Genomic DNA, 16,573 nt, shown 5'->3' on the forward strand with positions numbered 1-16,573 from the left:
CGACTCCGTTTTGTTACATCTGGCAGGTAGGTACCTTCACGCAAGAACGCTCTCACTGAGATTTATTCCATCCGGCCACTGCTCACGGCCACTGCTATAATTTCTCTATCGTTTCAAGCCGCACATATGATGCCTTGAGGTGGCTTTTCAGGATAGTTTCCTCTGGTGCTCTTAACCACTTCGGTGTGTACCTAGGTAACCTTGGGTGTGTCACATTCTTTGGAACCGAACTTCGTGTTTTATGTGGGCGAAGTGGAGGTGTAACATTGGTCTAAGCAGGCCTATTGACGCAGAGTGATTATTCACACTCGTAATTCCTCAGCACTAGTCCAAGAACTGATATTGAAACTTGAGAAATTGCAGCTTGATAGCCGCTGAAAGCACCGTGGTTGCTTAGCTGGGATATTGAGAGGTGATTTTAAATAGCAGAGACTTCTCTGTCGTTCCAAAACACATCTTATTTGAGCATTTTTCTTAACTCACTCCAAAATATTAGCCAACATGCGTCTCACGATTCCGACTCTCGTTTCCTTTGTACTCTGTGCTCTCGCGGCTCCGTCAACACCCCTCGATGAGCGACAGTCTCAATGGATCGGAACTTGCATCCTCTCTTCGAACACCTGCAACATCACGTCGCCAGCCGGTCTGGCTGGCCTGATGGTCAATTGTGCTGCTGGGGCAGGGCTCGACGGAAGCATTGGGCGTGGGAAACATAATTGCACGATTGATGGACATGTAAGTCTGTTGCTCTTTTCGCCTGGAGATACGTGACGCGGATCGTTGGTAGATGGTGGGGTTTGAACGATACAGTAATCAGAGCTAACTGATATAGGCTTGTCATACGAATGGACTTTTTTCGGGAGTCTTCTGTGATTAGTGACTGTTTGGTTTTCGGATCTTTGGCGTGGGACTAGTCTGGCTGAGATGAGGTGCTATTTTGTTGCGGACTGTCAACTGTTCAGCGACGTTCAGTCGATCCATCACCTATGGTTCATGGGTCAAAGCAATGGAATTAGCTTTTTCCCTCTCCCCGTCCTGAACTCGCATTTGCCTGGTTTCATACTAGTGACAAGCTACCTCAGCACTTACAATGTTTTTGAGAGTTTTATTGGAGAATCATGGACAAGCCAAGCATGAAATCATCCCACCACCCCCACCTTTCATCCCTTCGTCTCCACAAAACCATTGATGAGATCGTGCCGATAGGATCAGATAAGATATGATTGTCCATCAACGGAGCACTTGTCTTGTTTTCACCTTGGCGAACATGAGAAATTGGTAACACTCGGAGGAGAGCTTTCAGACTTTTCTGCCGGGCTCTTCCATAAGATGGCGATCCCTCTTTGAGCGAGAGTTTCTTTCATTTTTCTTCGTCGTCCCTCCTGCCTTTGTATCCCAACGAGCAATCATGAGCAACTCAGTAGCTTCGCCAGTCGCAGCTCCAGATATCGACGAGAAGAAATCCCCATCTGTGGGAATTGTCAATGAGTCTCCCGTCGAGTACAATGTCAGTGCGAGCACACTTGCCAAGACATGGTCGAGAAGAGCTCTGTATACAGCATTCACCTGGTATGTACTCCCCAGACAGATATTAGGAAGAGCCTCTTAACAGGATGAAGCCTCTTTCTCATGAACCTCTTCATGACCTTTGCGACATATACTCAGAATGTATACGAGCCTTACGCAACGAGTTATTTTAAAGGACACTCCCTCATTGCCACATTCAATATCATCCATGGGCTAGTACGGATTGTAGGGTATCCTCTTCTGGCGAAGACGGCAGATGTGAGTAGTGCCCTCTTCCGTGGCGACCTTAAGAGTGTGCTGATTGACTTCCTGTAGCATTTTGGCAGACCCCTTGGGTTCGCTATCGCAGCTCTGCTTCTGTCCTTAGCAAATGTGCTCTATGCATCTTGTGACAAGATTGATATCTTTCTGGTTAGTTTTGAACTCTGACAGGAGGAGAAAAGCAAGAAATGGAGGGCACAAGAAGACTAACCAAGTCCAGTCCGGAGGCATTTTCGAAGCACTTGGCGATTCTTGGTGGAACATAACTCAGCAGATCTTTATCGCAGACATAACCAGTTTCGTCAATCGAGGTATCCTTTTCACACTTCCAGAGTCTCTCTCGGCCATTCCAACCCTGTACGCTGGCTCTTATCTCGGTGAACACATGCTGCTGAATTCATCGTGGAGATGGGGGTATGGGATGTGGGCTGTCATTCTGCCGTTTTGCGCACTTCCAACCATTGCGCTCATGATATGGACGGATCGAAGAGCGAAGCAGAGAGGGATTGTGAGGGAGAGGGTCTCCTTACTGCATGATGTACCATCTGGATCGTCATGGGCTAGGAAGGCATATCAGGTGCTGTGGATAGAGCTGGACTTACCTGGAGCGTTTTTACTGATGGCTGGTTTGGCGATGACGTTGTTGCCAATCTCCATCTCGGGCAAGAATAATACTGAAAGATGGAAGAAGCCCTCTTCAATTATTCTGCTCATTTTTGGAGTCTTGACTTTTGCCGGGTTCCTGGTTTGGGATGGTAAGTTTGCACGGAAGCCAATCATTCCATTCAGAATGGTGAAGGAGAGAAATGTCATTCTGGGATGTGCCGCGGCTTGTACGATTGCTATGTCGGATGCCGCATATAGGACATTCTTGTCGAGCTTTCTCCAAGTTGCAGGTGGATATTCGCCCGGAAATGCGACACGAATTGAGTACAGTCCCGCTCGCTCTCCCCTGGAGACTCTCAAGTGCTAACAAACCACAGTAATGCTCAACGAGTAGCCTACAACGTCGGCGCCATCTTTGCTGGTATCTGTTTGAAATTTGGCAAGAACACGAAACCTTTCATCGCCCTTGGCTTTCTCATGATTGTCCTCGCAAATGGTCTCCCGATCTACCTGACGAACATGCACGGTACTTCCGTTGGCAACGAAGTATCCTTCATCACCGTGAAGACGATTCTTGGAGTAGGTCGAGGCTTTGCACAAGTCCCCATTCAAGTTGCGCTACAGGCTTCAGTCCCGCATAGTGAGGTTGGTGTTGCGACTGCGGTGTACCTCTCGTCCTTGGGATTTGGATCGAATATGGGAAATAGGTAGGCTTTCACACTATTTGAGACACGATCCCCCTTCACTAACTTTTTCCTAGTATCGGAGGAGCAATTTGGAACGGTATACTTCCCAGGAAATTGAATCAATACCTCCCAACAGAGAATAAATCTGTCGCAAAAGCAATATTTGGCTCTATTGTCACTGCCAAGAAGTATAAGGCTGGAACCGCAGCCAGAGATGCGATCAACCTGGGATATCGAGAGACGCAACGATCGTTGTCAACTGCATCATTGTGCCTATCTCTGCCTCTATTCATTATCATCATCTTTATGAGGAACATGAAGCTTGAAGAGGAAGATAAGGTGAGAGATGAGGCTGCTGCTGAGGAATTGAAGATGGCGGAGAAGATTCAGAGACATGATGCTTAGGAGCTGAAATGATCTATGTGGATGTTAGCATCTGGCAATAATATCTAAGTGATATCATGGACAATGTATGACGGTCATATCGAGGAGCTTGGGAATGGGAATTTCGACGGTAGGAAGTTGGCTATTTCTCGCTCAATAGACTTCAAGTTCTCGAATACACCAAACCCAAACCCAGACTTAGACCATTCCCGCGTGGGATGCCCAGAAGTTACAAATCATTCAAACCCTTTTCACTTTTCACACGCCACTGCACATAATTACGTCTTACCACGTTAGCCTCAAAGCTTTCTGCTTCCAACAACTGTCTGCTCTTCCACATGATCCTGATCTCTATGCTCTTGCTCATCATCTGTAATCACCGCATGATCTCGCTCCGGATCCGAATGAAGTTTCCCAAACAAGTCGTCCATCTGTTCCAGGGTCCTCCCCTTGGTTTCTGGGTAGAATATCGCCAAGACCTAGTCAGAATGTTAGCTCTTGAGACAAGATTCGACAAATATATGCTGTATTTAAGGATTGAACGCAGTGGTTGCACTCACAATGAATGATACGATGTTGATGGAGAAAAAGATGAAGTATGTCTTCGATTTGATATTGTCGATAGCCACTGGGAAGTACTGGCCTACAGCGATGGAGCCAATGGCTCCAGCACTTGCAGAAATATTGATGCCTTTTGCTCGGACGTGCGTAGGGAAGATCTGAAAGGGTCAGCGAAGTCCTCGAATTTTCGCGAGATATCCATACCTCAGTCCCATAGACCCAGGCGTTGGGTCCAAATCCGATGGAGTACCCAAAGGAAAAGAAGAATATGAAGACGATACAGGCGTAGTCAGATGCTCTGTTGGCGTTATCCGGATATGCGAGAGGCAATGCGCCGTTGATCTGTCGTAGTTAGTGTTAAAAGGCTTCGTGTTAACTTCTGCATGGAGACGATGTTCTGCATGGAGACGATGGAGCTTACGAGCATAGAAACCGACATGATTGCCGATCCAAGAAGTAGCGTTCTTCTCCTTCCCAGCTTATCAATGATCAACATCTCGATAATCGAGCATCCGATCTTTAAAGTACTCTCAATTCCACCCGCCATCAGACTGAGATCTTTTGACAAGCCTAGTGCGAGAAAGACTGTCGGGAGATAGTACTTGATAGCCGTTGCCCCGCACATCTGAGCCATAAATTGCAGCACTGCGCCACGCCATAGACGTGCAAAAAGATTGCGATCTGTGAAGAGAACATGCCATGGCGCTTCATCGATGGTGTTGTGCAGTTCGACGTTCTCTTTAATTTCTGTCAGCTCCTCGGATACAACGTCGGGACTATCGTCGCAGCCACGAAGGTATTGAAGGGACTTTTGGGCATCTAGTGGCCGGCCTTGTTCGAGGAGCCAACGAGGCCTGGATAGACATGATGTTAGATACAGGGGATATTGGTGGCATATCAGAGAGCACTCACGTTTCTGGAACGAAGGGCAATCCAATGACGAAGAGAAGAGCAGGAATGAATTGCAGAGAAATTGCGAGACGCCATCCTTGAGTAAACCCCGTTGATGTTTTCCAATGCGAAACTCCATATCCCACCCTATTCCGAGTCGTGTCAGTAACTGTGCATGTTAATCCTATTGAGGCCTGCTCACCAGAAGGCGGTCGCTAGACCACTGACCATGCCAATGTGGTTCATGACGACCAGACCTCCTCTCCTCTTGGCTGGAGCGATTTCACTGTTCAGATGTCAGCTGCAAACTCCGCTTCATCAGTATCAAGTCGTCCAACCTTTGATACAATGGCACAGATGTGGAGATGATGGCATTTCCAAACCCAGACAAGATACGTCCAATCACCATCATCGCCAATGCAGATTTCCCATGAGACCCCGCCTGTACCGCTCCTCCAATGCAGGTAATGACTGTGCCCATGAGAGCAGCGTATCTTCTCCCAAGCTTGTCGCTTGCCATGCCAGAGAGGAAGACATAGCTTGTCCAGGTGCCAAGATAGTAGATAGCTGTGATTAGTCCCTTCTGAGCAGCAGTCGGCTTGTGGAGGGCTTTGATAAAGCCGGGATTGACGTAGATGGGAGCGATAATTCCAATATTGTATCTATGATAAGTGTAAGCTTATGGTTTGCAAGACCGACCTTAGCTTGGGCCGTGTGAAGGGAGAAGTGAGGTTGGAATAAAGTTTAGCCAACAGCCATACTTACCCCCAAAGGAAGGACCCGAGGGCGAAGAAGATGCAGAGAGTAACGAGCCGCCTAGTCTCCTTACTCGGTAGCAAAGTGAGAGCCATTGTCCTGGATGCTTTCTGCTCTTTGCAATGTGGATGAATCCCTTACCCAATGCTCAAGCCAGAGTGCTAGATATTTGGCAGCACATGCACAAGGTGTAACCAAACCTTCTTTCTCCGACCACAAGACGACATTATGTCAGCTTTGCGAAATCTCCTAATTCTTGACCCATAACGATATTATTGCTTTTGCAAGCAGTGTGAGCAAATTACCGGCACTTTTGTCCGCTCTGCCCAATCAGTCTACCATGGCTGGTCGCGTCGTTCGAAGCTTTCCGCACTGTCGGTAGGGGTTGGGTGCGGTTCAGCTGCCAGAGAGGGGCTAGGAAGCCAATTATCAGATATTCAAGTGCCCCGAAAGACTACATTCGGAATCGGAGTCCAAGCCAACGGGAATGTTGGGAAAAGGCGCAAATCATAAGGTGCCATTGCCCGTCTCAGTTCCCCGCTTTCGAGTCCAGGCCTTGACCTATTTGGCGAAGATAACTCGATGAGGATGACATGTCACCGCCACCAAAATAAACGAGGTACATTGGCGTCCAGAGACTGCATTTTCGTAGCTGGCAAAGCGGCCTAGGCTGACAACCTATCAGCTGCAATCGAAAATGAGGAAACACCAGGGAGTTAACATGGGTCTTGTCACTTGTTGACGGTCCAGCTTCAAGAACAACAGATGTATCGCAAGGCTCAAGAAGTATGAAGAGAAGCTCGAGTGTTCGAGTTGCCATCGCTCAAGTTACAAGCCCAGTCCCAAACAATTGCTTCAGGCATGATTTAGCGAGCTTTGGCCCTGAAAGTCCCAGCTAGGATGAGAGGATGATGTTATTCAAGAAAACACGGAGAACAAAAGCTAATCGTAACAGCGGACCCACGAACATGGCTTGGTCGCATTTTGTCTGTGGCTACCATGACAAAACATGTAGAGTTGCGATTAACGCGACCTGGGGGGGCTCGTTTCACCCAAATCCATCGAAGATGGGTACTGGCGGAATCTTATTTTTCGATCAATAGACTAATTTTAGTTGAAGTTACGATTCCATTCTTGGTAGAAGGGTATTGTAGTGTTTCAATCAACCACTTTGTGCGTGCATGATTGGGAAAGGAAGAGTCGAAAAATCCGGCGATAACGTGGCAGGTGAGAAGCTGACGACGAGGATGATGTTGATAAATCAACGAGTATCTAGCCTATCTCATATCTCCACTTTTCTCTAGCACAAAAACTACTCACTGTCAGCGGTTAGTCGCTTTTTTGGCATTTGTGACTCGCTTGGTAGATATGTTTGTTGACAGTGGAGTGTTACCCCTATTCAACGTCGCTAATCAGCTACATTAGCGTATCGACCTTCCTGGACCTTCACCACAGGCAGCGTAAGCCTACCCAGGAACATGTCCCACGTTTACTCGACCACCAAACCTCAACTGCCTAGCCTTGCTCGATTGACAGTCATAATGACCATACCACGATACTTTGACCTCCAGCACAATGGCTCAATAACCTCTATCCAAGGAGGCCAGCATCCTCATCATTGGCGCAAGCTTTTGCCCCTCCATTGCAGTCCATCTCACCCAAGATACCATACCAATTGGAATGTAACAGTCCTCGACCGAGCAGCAGTTTTAAGGCCATATTCTGCTCGAAAGAATTTGAATGAAATATTCTGAACAGAATATGAAGATCCTTTCTGCACCGGCCTGGCACTCGTATGCTATTCCCTTCCATTTGGAACCCACACTCTAGAACCCAGATTGCTAATATCTGATCTATACAGGATGCAATCGAGCATTGGCAGACCCCAACATAGGCACTATACTATCTCGCCACTGGCAGAAATCTCGCAACTCTCTCCAAAAATCCTTCTCTTTGATCAAAGTCCACAGAGCATTCCCGCCATCCTCCTTCTCAACCCTGGAACCGGCGAAAGATCCAAAGACATCATCTCGTATGCTACAGGGAGACCTGAATGGCTGGGAGGGCTATTCGAATAGCTACGGGAGTTGTGCGAGGGCCGCCAAAACATTAGAGTATGCAGCCAAGGCTCCGGTTGGTTTGGGCGTGAAGCTTGTGCTGGTGGGCACGGATATGCCGCCGAATTACTTTACGAACCTGTGGAAAGAAGATATGCAAAGGCGTCAAGACTGTTGATGACACACCCTACAAAAGGATTGGGACAGTTCTTTGTCTTGAGGCACATATCAATACTCTGCTCCCAGTCATTGCGTCCAGGTCATTGCCAAATCATGATCATTCAACTGGTTGGCTAGAGCTCTGTCCTATTTTCAGGGAGGCAACTGTTCAGGAAGTTTATATGCTGGTACTACGACAAAGTAGACTGAGAATACATAATCGATTCTGTGCCTAGCAGAGGAGAATTTCGGGTTGCAGCAGGAAGCTGCGGGAATGCCTGCAAGATGCTTTCAATTGCCGGGCAGTTGGTATATTTGTGCTTTGCTGCAGGGCAAGCAGAAGAGTCGAAGATAGCGATGAAAGAGGGGCCTTTCGAACTGCGATAATATTTCCTAGCAACTGGGAAGTTTGAAGCACAGCAGAGACGTGGAATTTTCTGATTTGAAAAGTCGTACATAGGATGGATCTCGCCAATGCTATTTTGATCTATGCACAACGCCTTTTCAGTGCTTATCTACTTTCTTGTGCCTCCAACCACAAGGCCACAGAGCGGCCGTCGGCTCGGTCTCGTAATGAGAGACAGCCGGGAAAGACTGATTGTTGTCTTTGCCGTGCCCACGCATACGGACCACAAACTTTAATCACGGCATCCAATTCACTCTAAATTGACCGCCTCCTTCGACGCATCCAGAACCACATGTAAGCACCGTACCAAAAGAAACCGCTTATCTGCAGCTTCGTCGCTGAATCCTTCACAGGCGGCAATTCGGCAAACACTCCCTTCCTCATAAGGAACAAGACACAGCCGCTATGCAGTACATAAAAGGTCCTAGCCTAGAACACATGCATGCAAACACTCAAATGCATGCACGCCTTCACCATCCCTCTTACCATCAAACCAACATTTTCTTCGTGCCTTCGGGTGTTCAGTATCCAGGATTCAGGGAGGAGGATCTGTACCTTTCTAGGCATTACGAGACGGCCAATGGAACAGCCGTCACGACTCGATCCCAGCGATGTGTTGGCTTGCCATTTGGCTGAAATCTCTTCGATTCGAGACTACTGTTGTGAGACGCACGTACTTTACACATGCTTGACCTACAATGCTTGTCAGATCTTAGCCTCGCATGGTAGGATTGCTGACCTTGGCTGCTTCTCCGGGGTCTGGATGCTGGAAATTCTGGAATTTCCCGTACCCTGCCTGCTTGTCTGGTGTTTCTCCAGCGGGTGCAGCGAAGTAACCTCGGGGCATGGTTGGGACCCTCGACTCGATCCTCGTCCAGCCCTTGTAATCCCCGCGTTCTGGGTACACCCGCGCTGGCTAAATGTGGTGAAAATTTCGGACGGTCCGGTTGCGGTTGCGGTTACGGTTTGCGACTTGCTATCCTACTATCCCCCCCCCCCCGGCTTGAATGTTAAATGTGAACTTTTGCGGGTCGGAGGCCTGACTTTCAAGTGGTAAGTGGTTAGAGGCCCTGGACACAGCTAAAAGCACGAGCCAGAATTAGGTCTGTTGTAATAGTAAGGGTGCCTTTAGAAGGTTCGAGAGACACCTGAGCCTTGTTTGAGGCTGATTTTCTACTAAATTATTGGATAGACACCCCTAGTACCTGCCCACACGAGGTCCAGTTTTCTACACATTTAACATTCAAGCCGGGGGGGGGATAGTAGTGTTGGAGAGGTCCCTGCAACGGAAAGTCCCTTCAGCCAACCCTGAGATCAGTCCCGAGATGAATTGTACGAAGTCAAGTTCATGGTTTCTGGCTTTTCCCGGACCTCGTTACTATCCCCCCCTGGGAATAATGTTAAATGTGAAGTTTTGTGGGTCAGAAGCTTGCAACTGAGTTCTTGAGTGGCTGCAAGGCCTGCTTGAGCTTAAAGCACAAGCCAAAATCTGGTCTGTAGCAAAGGCAAGGGTAGCATTAGAAGGTTCTAGTGACCTGTAAGAGCTTAAAGTAGCCTGATTTATTGGATAAACACCTTAGACAGCTTCCCACACTGTCTCCAGTTTTCTAGAGATTTAACATTATTCCCAGGGGGGGATACAGTAGTAAGTAAGGTACAGCCGAGGAACTAATATAGTGGAACAGACTGTTGGTATTTAATATTTGAGGGCCCCTTCGCCACTGGATTGATTGATCTTGCATATATGCTTTGGCTAGATAGGGTTTGAGGGAGACGAAAGTTTAAGCGATGGAAGTATGGTGTGTTCCATTCCGAGCCCGAGCTCAGCTTCGTCAACGCCAGAGCTTCAGCTGGGAGGACTATTGTACAGCATGTCACACAAGCACGAGAAGGAAAAATCGGGACGAATTCGGTATGAGTGTCAGCTGAAGCGACGACTGCGTTAATTCTCTATGACAGACTATGTACGATTCGTACAGTGTATAATTTTGGCAAGTTGATGCAGGCAACAAAACGTGCAAATCGTAACCAGATCCGTGCGATCCGAATACAAAACCGTTAACCCCTAGCTACAGTAGCATAGCGTAACCATCATACAGAGAAGGAGAACGATCATGCTTTTCCTCCTGTGGTATCATATCTCTCCTGATTCTCATCAAACAATGAACGCTCTAAACGGTGTAGCGATAGAACGTCGCATTGTCACCTCTCTCGCGCTCGGCGTGCTTCTCTTCCTCGGTGTACATCTCTGGCTGGCGGTTGTTGTCGATGGCCCACTGGTTGCGACGGGCGTTCTCGCGGCGGAGGTAGATGGTCATGAAGCATGTGAGGAGGAAGGACATAGAGACTGTTGATGCAAGTGTAACATGACCAGGGATGAAACTACGATAAATCAGTAAAGGTTTGCCGGGATCGAGGGACTTGTGTAACATACCGTGGAGAGTATTTGGGCAAGAAACAGTAGGCCGAGATGGCGCCACCCAAGTTACCAAAACCGACGTGCATGGCAATACCGACACCACGCTTCAAACTGCCACCGATGTTGTTGCCGTTCCATGCAACACCCATGGGGACCAAAGGATAGATTCCGGATGCAGCGAAGAAGGTACCTGTGTATTGGACACCGGGCTTACCGGAACTGGCAAGCATAGCGAAACCGAGGATAGCGGAGGCCTCATGGGCGAGCATGAACACACCACGTTGCTTCGCTCGGTCGGCAAAGAAGCCAGTGCCAATGGTGAAAATACAAGCGACCACGTATGGGGGAACGGTCATGAGCTGACTGTGTTCATTGGAGTAACCCATGTTCTTGACGATACTGTGACAGGAATTAGTTTCGCTCCGACGGGATGATTTTGTAAGATGACTTACGTTGGCAAGAAAAGAGAGATGGAGTACAGAGGGGTGTAGATGCCGATGGTAATGAACATATGTACGTAGATCTTCCAGTCCTTCAAAGCATCGACTGCGTACTTCAAGTTGAACTCATCAGCGAGAGAGCTGCGATCGGCCTTCAAACGACGTTCAACTTCGGTACGTTCCTCCTCAGAAAGGAACTTGGCGCTATACCATATTAGCACAGATCATGAGCTCAACATGTATAAACATACGTGCGGGGGTAGTCGTTGATAGCCCAGTATGCAACGAAGGCGACGAGCAGAGTGGCAACACCCTCCAAAATGAAAATCCATGACCATCCACCACGACCACCAACGCCATCCATCTTGCCGATACCAAAAGCGAGGAGGCCACCGAATGCACCTGCAGCAGTGGCAGCTGAGAAGAACAATGCCATGCGGAGACCACATTCGTGACGAGCATACCTAGAAGTCGAGTTAGGTATGTTGATTGTCTCAAAACAAGACTACTCACCACATAGTAATGTAATACGTAACACCGGGGAACAATCCACCTTCAGCAATACCCAAGAAGACACGGCAAGCCATGAGTCCAGCGTAGTTGTGGACAAAGCCCATTGCGATGGTGCAAATAGCCCAAGCACTGGTTGAACGGTTAGGGGCCTGTGAACTTCCGATTCAGAATCTTGGTAACTTACATCATGATAATTGTGAGCCAAAGACTGGGGCGCAGACGCTTCATCATCATGTTGGATGGGATCTCAGCAGCCACGTAAAAGGGGAAAAAAATGGCCAAGGCATTGTTGTATTGGAGTGACTTCGTGGGAATATTCAAATCCGGGAGGAGGTTGAAGAGCTTTGCATTTCCGATGTTGGTACGATCCAGGAAGGAAAGGCTGAGATGATCAGCGTTTGTCCGACGACTCTGATAATAGACATAGGATTCGCCGATGCGGGGTGGTGACTTACAGATAGAGCAAGGAGAGGAAAGGAACAAGATGCCAGTCCAACTTGCGAAGAAGTTTCTTGGTCCTTGCGGCATCGAAATGAGGGCCATCATCCAACGACGTCTGGGTGTTAGACGAAGTCTCGAGTTCAGCTTTGTGGCCTTTAGGGTTGTCAAAGTCCATAGACGTATCGCTGTGGTTGATTTTCTCCATTCTGGCCGGTTTGAGATGACTAAACTTCGAGATTGCTGATCAGAGAGAGGCACGAATGTTGCCAAAGTGTACGGGGGACACCATCTTATATCCCCTCGTCGTGGGAGCGACCTGTACCACTATCCGTACACCACAGACATTAAAGTCCGTGTTGGCGTCCATGGGGCCCCAGATGCTCATGTCTTGGTATTCACTTGGCGCTGCGCAGCAATTCGACACCTTCGTTCGCTCCCCCTGGTCGTCCATGTGGCATGCCCGCCCCAACAATCTCTGCAGCTACGATGGTTCCAATCAGCATGCACATCGTCTGCCGGAACAGGATCTATCATTCTGAGTTTCTTATCTGAAATACTTTGAGACTGACACAAAGTATACAAAAACATACTCCACAGAGGTAAAGAGCATCTATCCCTTGCTGTCGCTTGGCGCCTCTGAGACACACTATCTGACTCTGACAGCTCGATAGTCAAGACGATCATCAGGAAGCGCTTGCCCCATCAATTGGATTTCTGCCGATAATCATTCTGGCTAGGGCATTCTGGATTATGCGTCAGCCTAGACGAGCAACCTGGTAGGTTGGCGCTCCTTGGCGAATCAGCCCCGATGCCGGGTAAATACAACTGGAATGTGTATGGCTGCAAAGCACACGAAGATAACACATTAATATCTTGCCTAGAAAAGTGGCTGTCCAGCCAAGCCGGCCATATGGAAGAAGTCTGATCTGGAAGCGTGGAAGAATCAACCCAGGACAATCATCCTCGACCATGGACTTCATGGGATGAGCTGGGATAGAGTTGCACTGCATGCAGAGCCCAAGCTGATGTGAGAAGTGGCAGCGTGAAGACGATAAAAGAAACAGTAAGACTCTAAAAAAGGTACAACACCACCGTCAAGACATCAAGACGACCCCCAGAGCTGTCAAAAGTCGTTGACGTTCTTGGTGGCGGCATTGGTGGGAAATGTGCGTGCGGCGACGACGTTGGTGGAGAAAAGAAGCAAACGCCTCGTCTCGTGGGGAAGGACGCCCGGACCCCGGACACTCTGGGCCATGATCGTAGCCATCACGTGAACACATGTATCCTTTTACCCATCGGGCCATAGCCCCGACCTCCCAACCAAGAGAATCCAAGAGCCTAATCGAGGGCCCCTGACACTTGGGAAACTTTAGATGGCTTCCAGTCATCGAATCTTCCAAACTTCCACTTTGTCTGTGTAGACGAGCCGTGCCTCTCGGTTCGTGGCTGGGAGACTACTGTAGAGATGCTGGGAAACACTGCATCGCTGCGACTGGCAGGCAAGTTTGAGTTTGAGTTGAATCCTCCTGCATGGCTGACCTTGCCAATGTCAAATGGTCGCCATCTTGCCTGCCACCTGCAGCAATTTATAATAGATTGACAATTTTGGGGTTTGATTGCTTGTTTTATGTAAGGCCCAGGGGACAGACGAGTGGACGAGTGGACAAGTGAAGAACTGCACCATTATTTCGATCGTACTCGGAAGGTCGGAAACGATAGTTGAATAGTGCTCAAGGAAACGAAAGCGAGAACAGAGAGACACAACTAGTCCTGGCCTGAGTCCTTGACTTCTTGAGGCTTTCAGAGACCAGTGCCGGACTTCAGGAAGCATAACCAGATAAGCCGCACACCGCTTCATTTGCCGTTGACTCGGCAGACAAACGTCTGACAGTCCCAAGAGAGGGGTGAGAGCTTGGAGACTTGTATTGTGGGCTTGCGACTCATCGACGTACAATAGCGTCAGGTGCAAGAAAAATAGCATAATCAGCAAAGCGAAGGCGCAAAATTCAAGAGAGAAATATGCAATGCAATGGCCACTGACCAGCTCCCAAGCCCATCTCCGAACGGAAGCACCAATCAATACATCCCCTTGTCCGAAAGTTGTGCGCAGTGATTGGACAATGCAAAATCTGGTACTCAATCAAAGTCCGACACGCAAAAATAAACGAGGGCGTTTGTGTCCAACATCCAAGTGTTGCCAAGAGTCCCAAGAACCGGCGACGTTGACGCTGGCGAAACACGGGGAAGCGAGCGAAATCTGGAGAACTGGAGAACTGGAGAAGTGGATTATCAAAAGTCAAATCCAACATCTCTCTGAGGACCACGAGTTCCTTTTAAAAGGTAGCCAGTCGTCTGCGGGCCGTGGAGATAGAGAGTGGAACGAATTAGCGCACCCCTCTCCAAGCCGAACACCCGGCCAGTTTACAACGCAATGATGCTATTCTGAGACTTGGCAGTACCTTGCTCATAGAAATGTCTGGTGATGTACATGCAATTTTCCCATCATTTTGCCAAGCGAGGCCTCTCGGAGGCTGGGAAGGAGAAACATTTCACTGGACGAGTTTCAGTTACGTGATTTACACGTGACTTACAAATGCTTCTCGATTCGGCACTTCACTTCCATTGATCGCCAAGGTAATGTAGTGTGACGGCCAAGTCAAGGGTTCATCGTTGAAGCATACACAGAACAGTCTGTCGGGATGACCTGATTCTTATGCAAGGGGTTTGTCTGGTCTGGACTCTGCAGGTGGCTTCGGGTATTATACACGTGATGTGTTGATCAAAACAATACAGGTATTCTTATCTTTCTTGTCTGAAATGGTTCTATGGTCCCTGGATCGAGCATATCAGATGGCCTCCACTGTCTTGGATACGTCTTGTGCAAACATGTTCTCGGTGAGCTACTTCTTAAGCTTTTCAATACAAAGCAGTTATTCAAACACGGAATCTCCAACCAGGAACCGTTCAAAGCACATAGGTACGCCGAGCATCTCGATGATCAGAAATCATGAATTCTCACTCTCGATGATTCCTCATAATGACCATCCCTAGATATCTGTCGTCAACAGTCTCCAACTGATGACCATCAACACAATAATATTCCTCGTATGAACAAACACATTCTCGCTTCCCTTCGTCGACATCAAAATCCCAATATCTGCCCAGCCAGCCAACGTCCACACGGCCAACTGAACTCCAAGCGCCCTTCTCTCTTCCAGGAAAGCGAGAGTCAGAGCTGTGATTCCTGCAGCGGTGTTGCGACCGCCGATCCCGGGGACGAAGTGTGTGTTTGTTGAGTTGGCGAAGGGAATGCCGAAGAACCTTGCCACTGGGTGGGATGTCAGTGTTTCAGTCACAAATTCAGACTCAGCGTGAAGTAGAAGAAAGTGAAGTGTAGAGAGGAGACTAGAAAGTATGGGAGCTTGGAAGGACTTACGTGGAATTGGGTAGAGGTATCCAACTGCTCCTCCAATAGTCAAAACACCACCTACGATTTTAGCCGCTATTACAGATAGACATGTCAGATTGTATTCTGTACTGAAGATTTCAGCAATCGGTGACCTTACCATCCATGGGTCGGAAGTAGCCCAAACATCCTGCCAGGATTGGGGCGCCATTCCCGACGACCAGCTGCAGGACATCTCCCATTTTGCGAAGCCTGAAGCCGGAAACTTAGAAAACGCTGAGTCAATGTCTATTCTCAAAAGCACCAGATTCCTTCTTCATATAATGACCGGGATGGGTCTCGAAGTCAGGTTGATTGGAAGTTCAATCTCCAACAAGGTCAGTCAAAGTTGAAATCTGCAGAAAATAACAGGACATAGAATGAAGCTTTCACCAGACTTTATATAAATTCTCCTGTGCCATGACGCAGCATACGCCTATCAATCCATCGTCTATCAAAACTTCAAATCAATTGTTCCTAGCCCGCAGATGTACGTACGACTCGCGACTAAATGATGCTATCCATGGCTTGGCATGCCAGTCTCGCCGCCTCCGCCAATCAAATTGTGGGAGAGCTCGAGAGTATCTCCTGAAGTGGCGTAGCGCGTTGCGCTTCTATCTCAGCTTTGCAGATAGAGAATGGGGTTTGGAGATAGCGACAAAGCTGTAGAAATGTTGGAACTGGCCATAATTCCTATTTCCCGCTGGGAATTAATTACTTTGGACGTTGGTACATCTCGTTGGCCGGCAATCGCTCGTAAAGTAAGTCCGATCCCGACTTCTGGTATGTCCACCGAACATATGACTCCAAGCAACAAAGAGATTGAACCTGTCGCATAGCCCTATGAACAAGGTCCTGTATGAAGTCTAGAAGCTTTCTTCCTTCTGGTTACAGTCTCCCCAGTCTCCGCATTTGCATCTGCTGATATTACTCACAAAATCAAAAGCACAAACTCAAACAAAACATGAGAAGACAAAATTGGTACTCGCTAAGCATCACAAACCTCGCTCAAGAGTATGAT

General features: G+C 48.2%; 5 protein-coding genes across 5 annotated transcripts; 2 read left to right on the forward strand and 3 right to left on the reverse strand.

Annotated features, from left to right (window-relative positions):
• Positions 1-501: 501 nt before the first annotated feature.
• Positions 502-877, forward strand: ONS95_008860 (uncharacterized protein; the record flags this gene model as incomplete). The annotated part of the gene is made up of 2 exons (XM_058502420.1): positions 502-735; positions 833-877. The coding sequence occupies 2 exons, from the start codon at positions 502-504 to the stop codon at positions 875-877; spliced, it is 279 nt and encodes a 92-aa protein (XP_058361349.1).
• Positions 878-1,408: 531 nt separating this feature from the next.
• Positions 1,409-3,485, forward strand: ONS95_008861 (uncharacterized protein; the record flags this gene model as incomplete). The annotated part of the gene is made up of 6 exons (XM_058502421.1): positions 1,409-1,569; positions 1,620-1,785; positions 1,843-1,938; positions 2,009-2,718; positions 2,772-3,101; positions 3,155-3,485. 6 exons carry the CDS (start codon positions 1,409-1,411, stop codon positions 3,483-3,485), a joined length of 1,794 nt encoding a protein of 597 aa, XP_058361350.1.
• On the reverse strand, positions 3,152-5,622 carry ONS95_008862 (uncharacterized protein). Its single transcript, XM_058502422.1, has 8 exons — positions 5,255-5,622; positions 5,119-5,202; positions 4,938-5,063; positions 4,447-4,879; positions 4,230-4,367; positions 4,025-4,183; positions 3,754-3,943; positions 3,152-3,498 (listed from the first exon to the last, which is right to left on the reverse strand). Exons 1-7 carry the CDS (start codon positions 5,434-5,436, stop codon positions 3,764-3,766), a joined length of 1,302 nt encoding a protein of 433 aa, XP_058361351.1. The 5' UTR covers positions 5,437-5,622; the 3' UTR covers positions 3,152-3,498; positions 3,754-3,763.
• A 4,843-nt stretch (positions 5,623-10,465) lies between these two features.
• ONS95_008863 (uncharacterized protein) lies at positions 10,466-12,312 on the reverse strand (the record flags this gene model as incomplete). Its single annotated transcript, XM_058502423.1, has 7 exons — positions 10,466-10,676; positions 10,729-11,112; positions 11,166-11,357; positions 11,405-11,617; positions 11,667-11,795; positions 11,851-12,048; positions 12,122-12,312. 7 exons carry the CDS (start codon positions 12,310-12,312, stop codon positions 10,466-10,468), a joined length of 1,518 nt encoding a protein of 505 aa, XP_058361352.1.
• Positions 12,313-15,154: 2,842 nt separating this feature from the next.
• ONS95_008864 (uncharacterized protein) lies at positions 15,155-16,301 on the reverse strand (the record flags this gene model as incomplete). The annotated part of the gene is made up of 2 exons (XM_058502424.1): positions 15,674-16,301; positions 15,155-15,609 (listed from the first exon to the last, which is right to left on the reverse strand). Exons 1-2 carry the CDS (start codon positions 15,753-15,755, stop codon positions 15,155-15,157), a joined length of 537 nt encoding a protein of 178 aa, XP_058361353.1. The 5' UTR covers positions 15,756-16,301.
• Between the last annotated feature and the right edge of the window lie 272 nt (positions 16,302-16,573).

This window comes from Cadophora gregata (assembly GCF_030347475.1).
Source record: "Cadophora gregata isolate MNR1 chromosome Unknown scaffold_3, whole genome shotgun sequence".
NCBI lineage: Eukaryota > Fungi > Ascomycota > Leotiomycetes > Helotiales > Ploettnerulaceae > Cadophora > Cadophora gregata.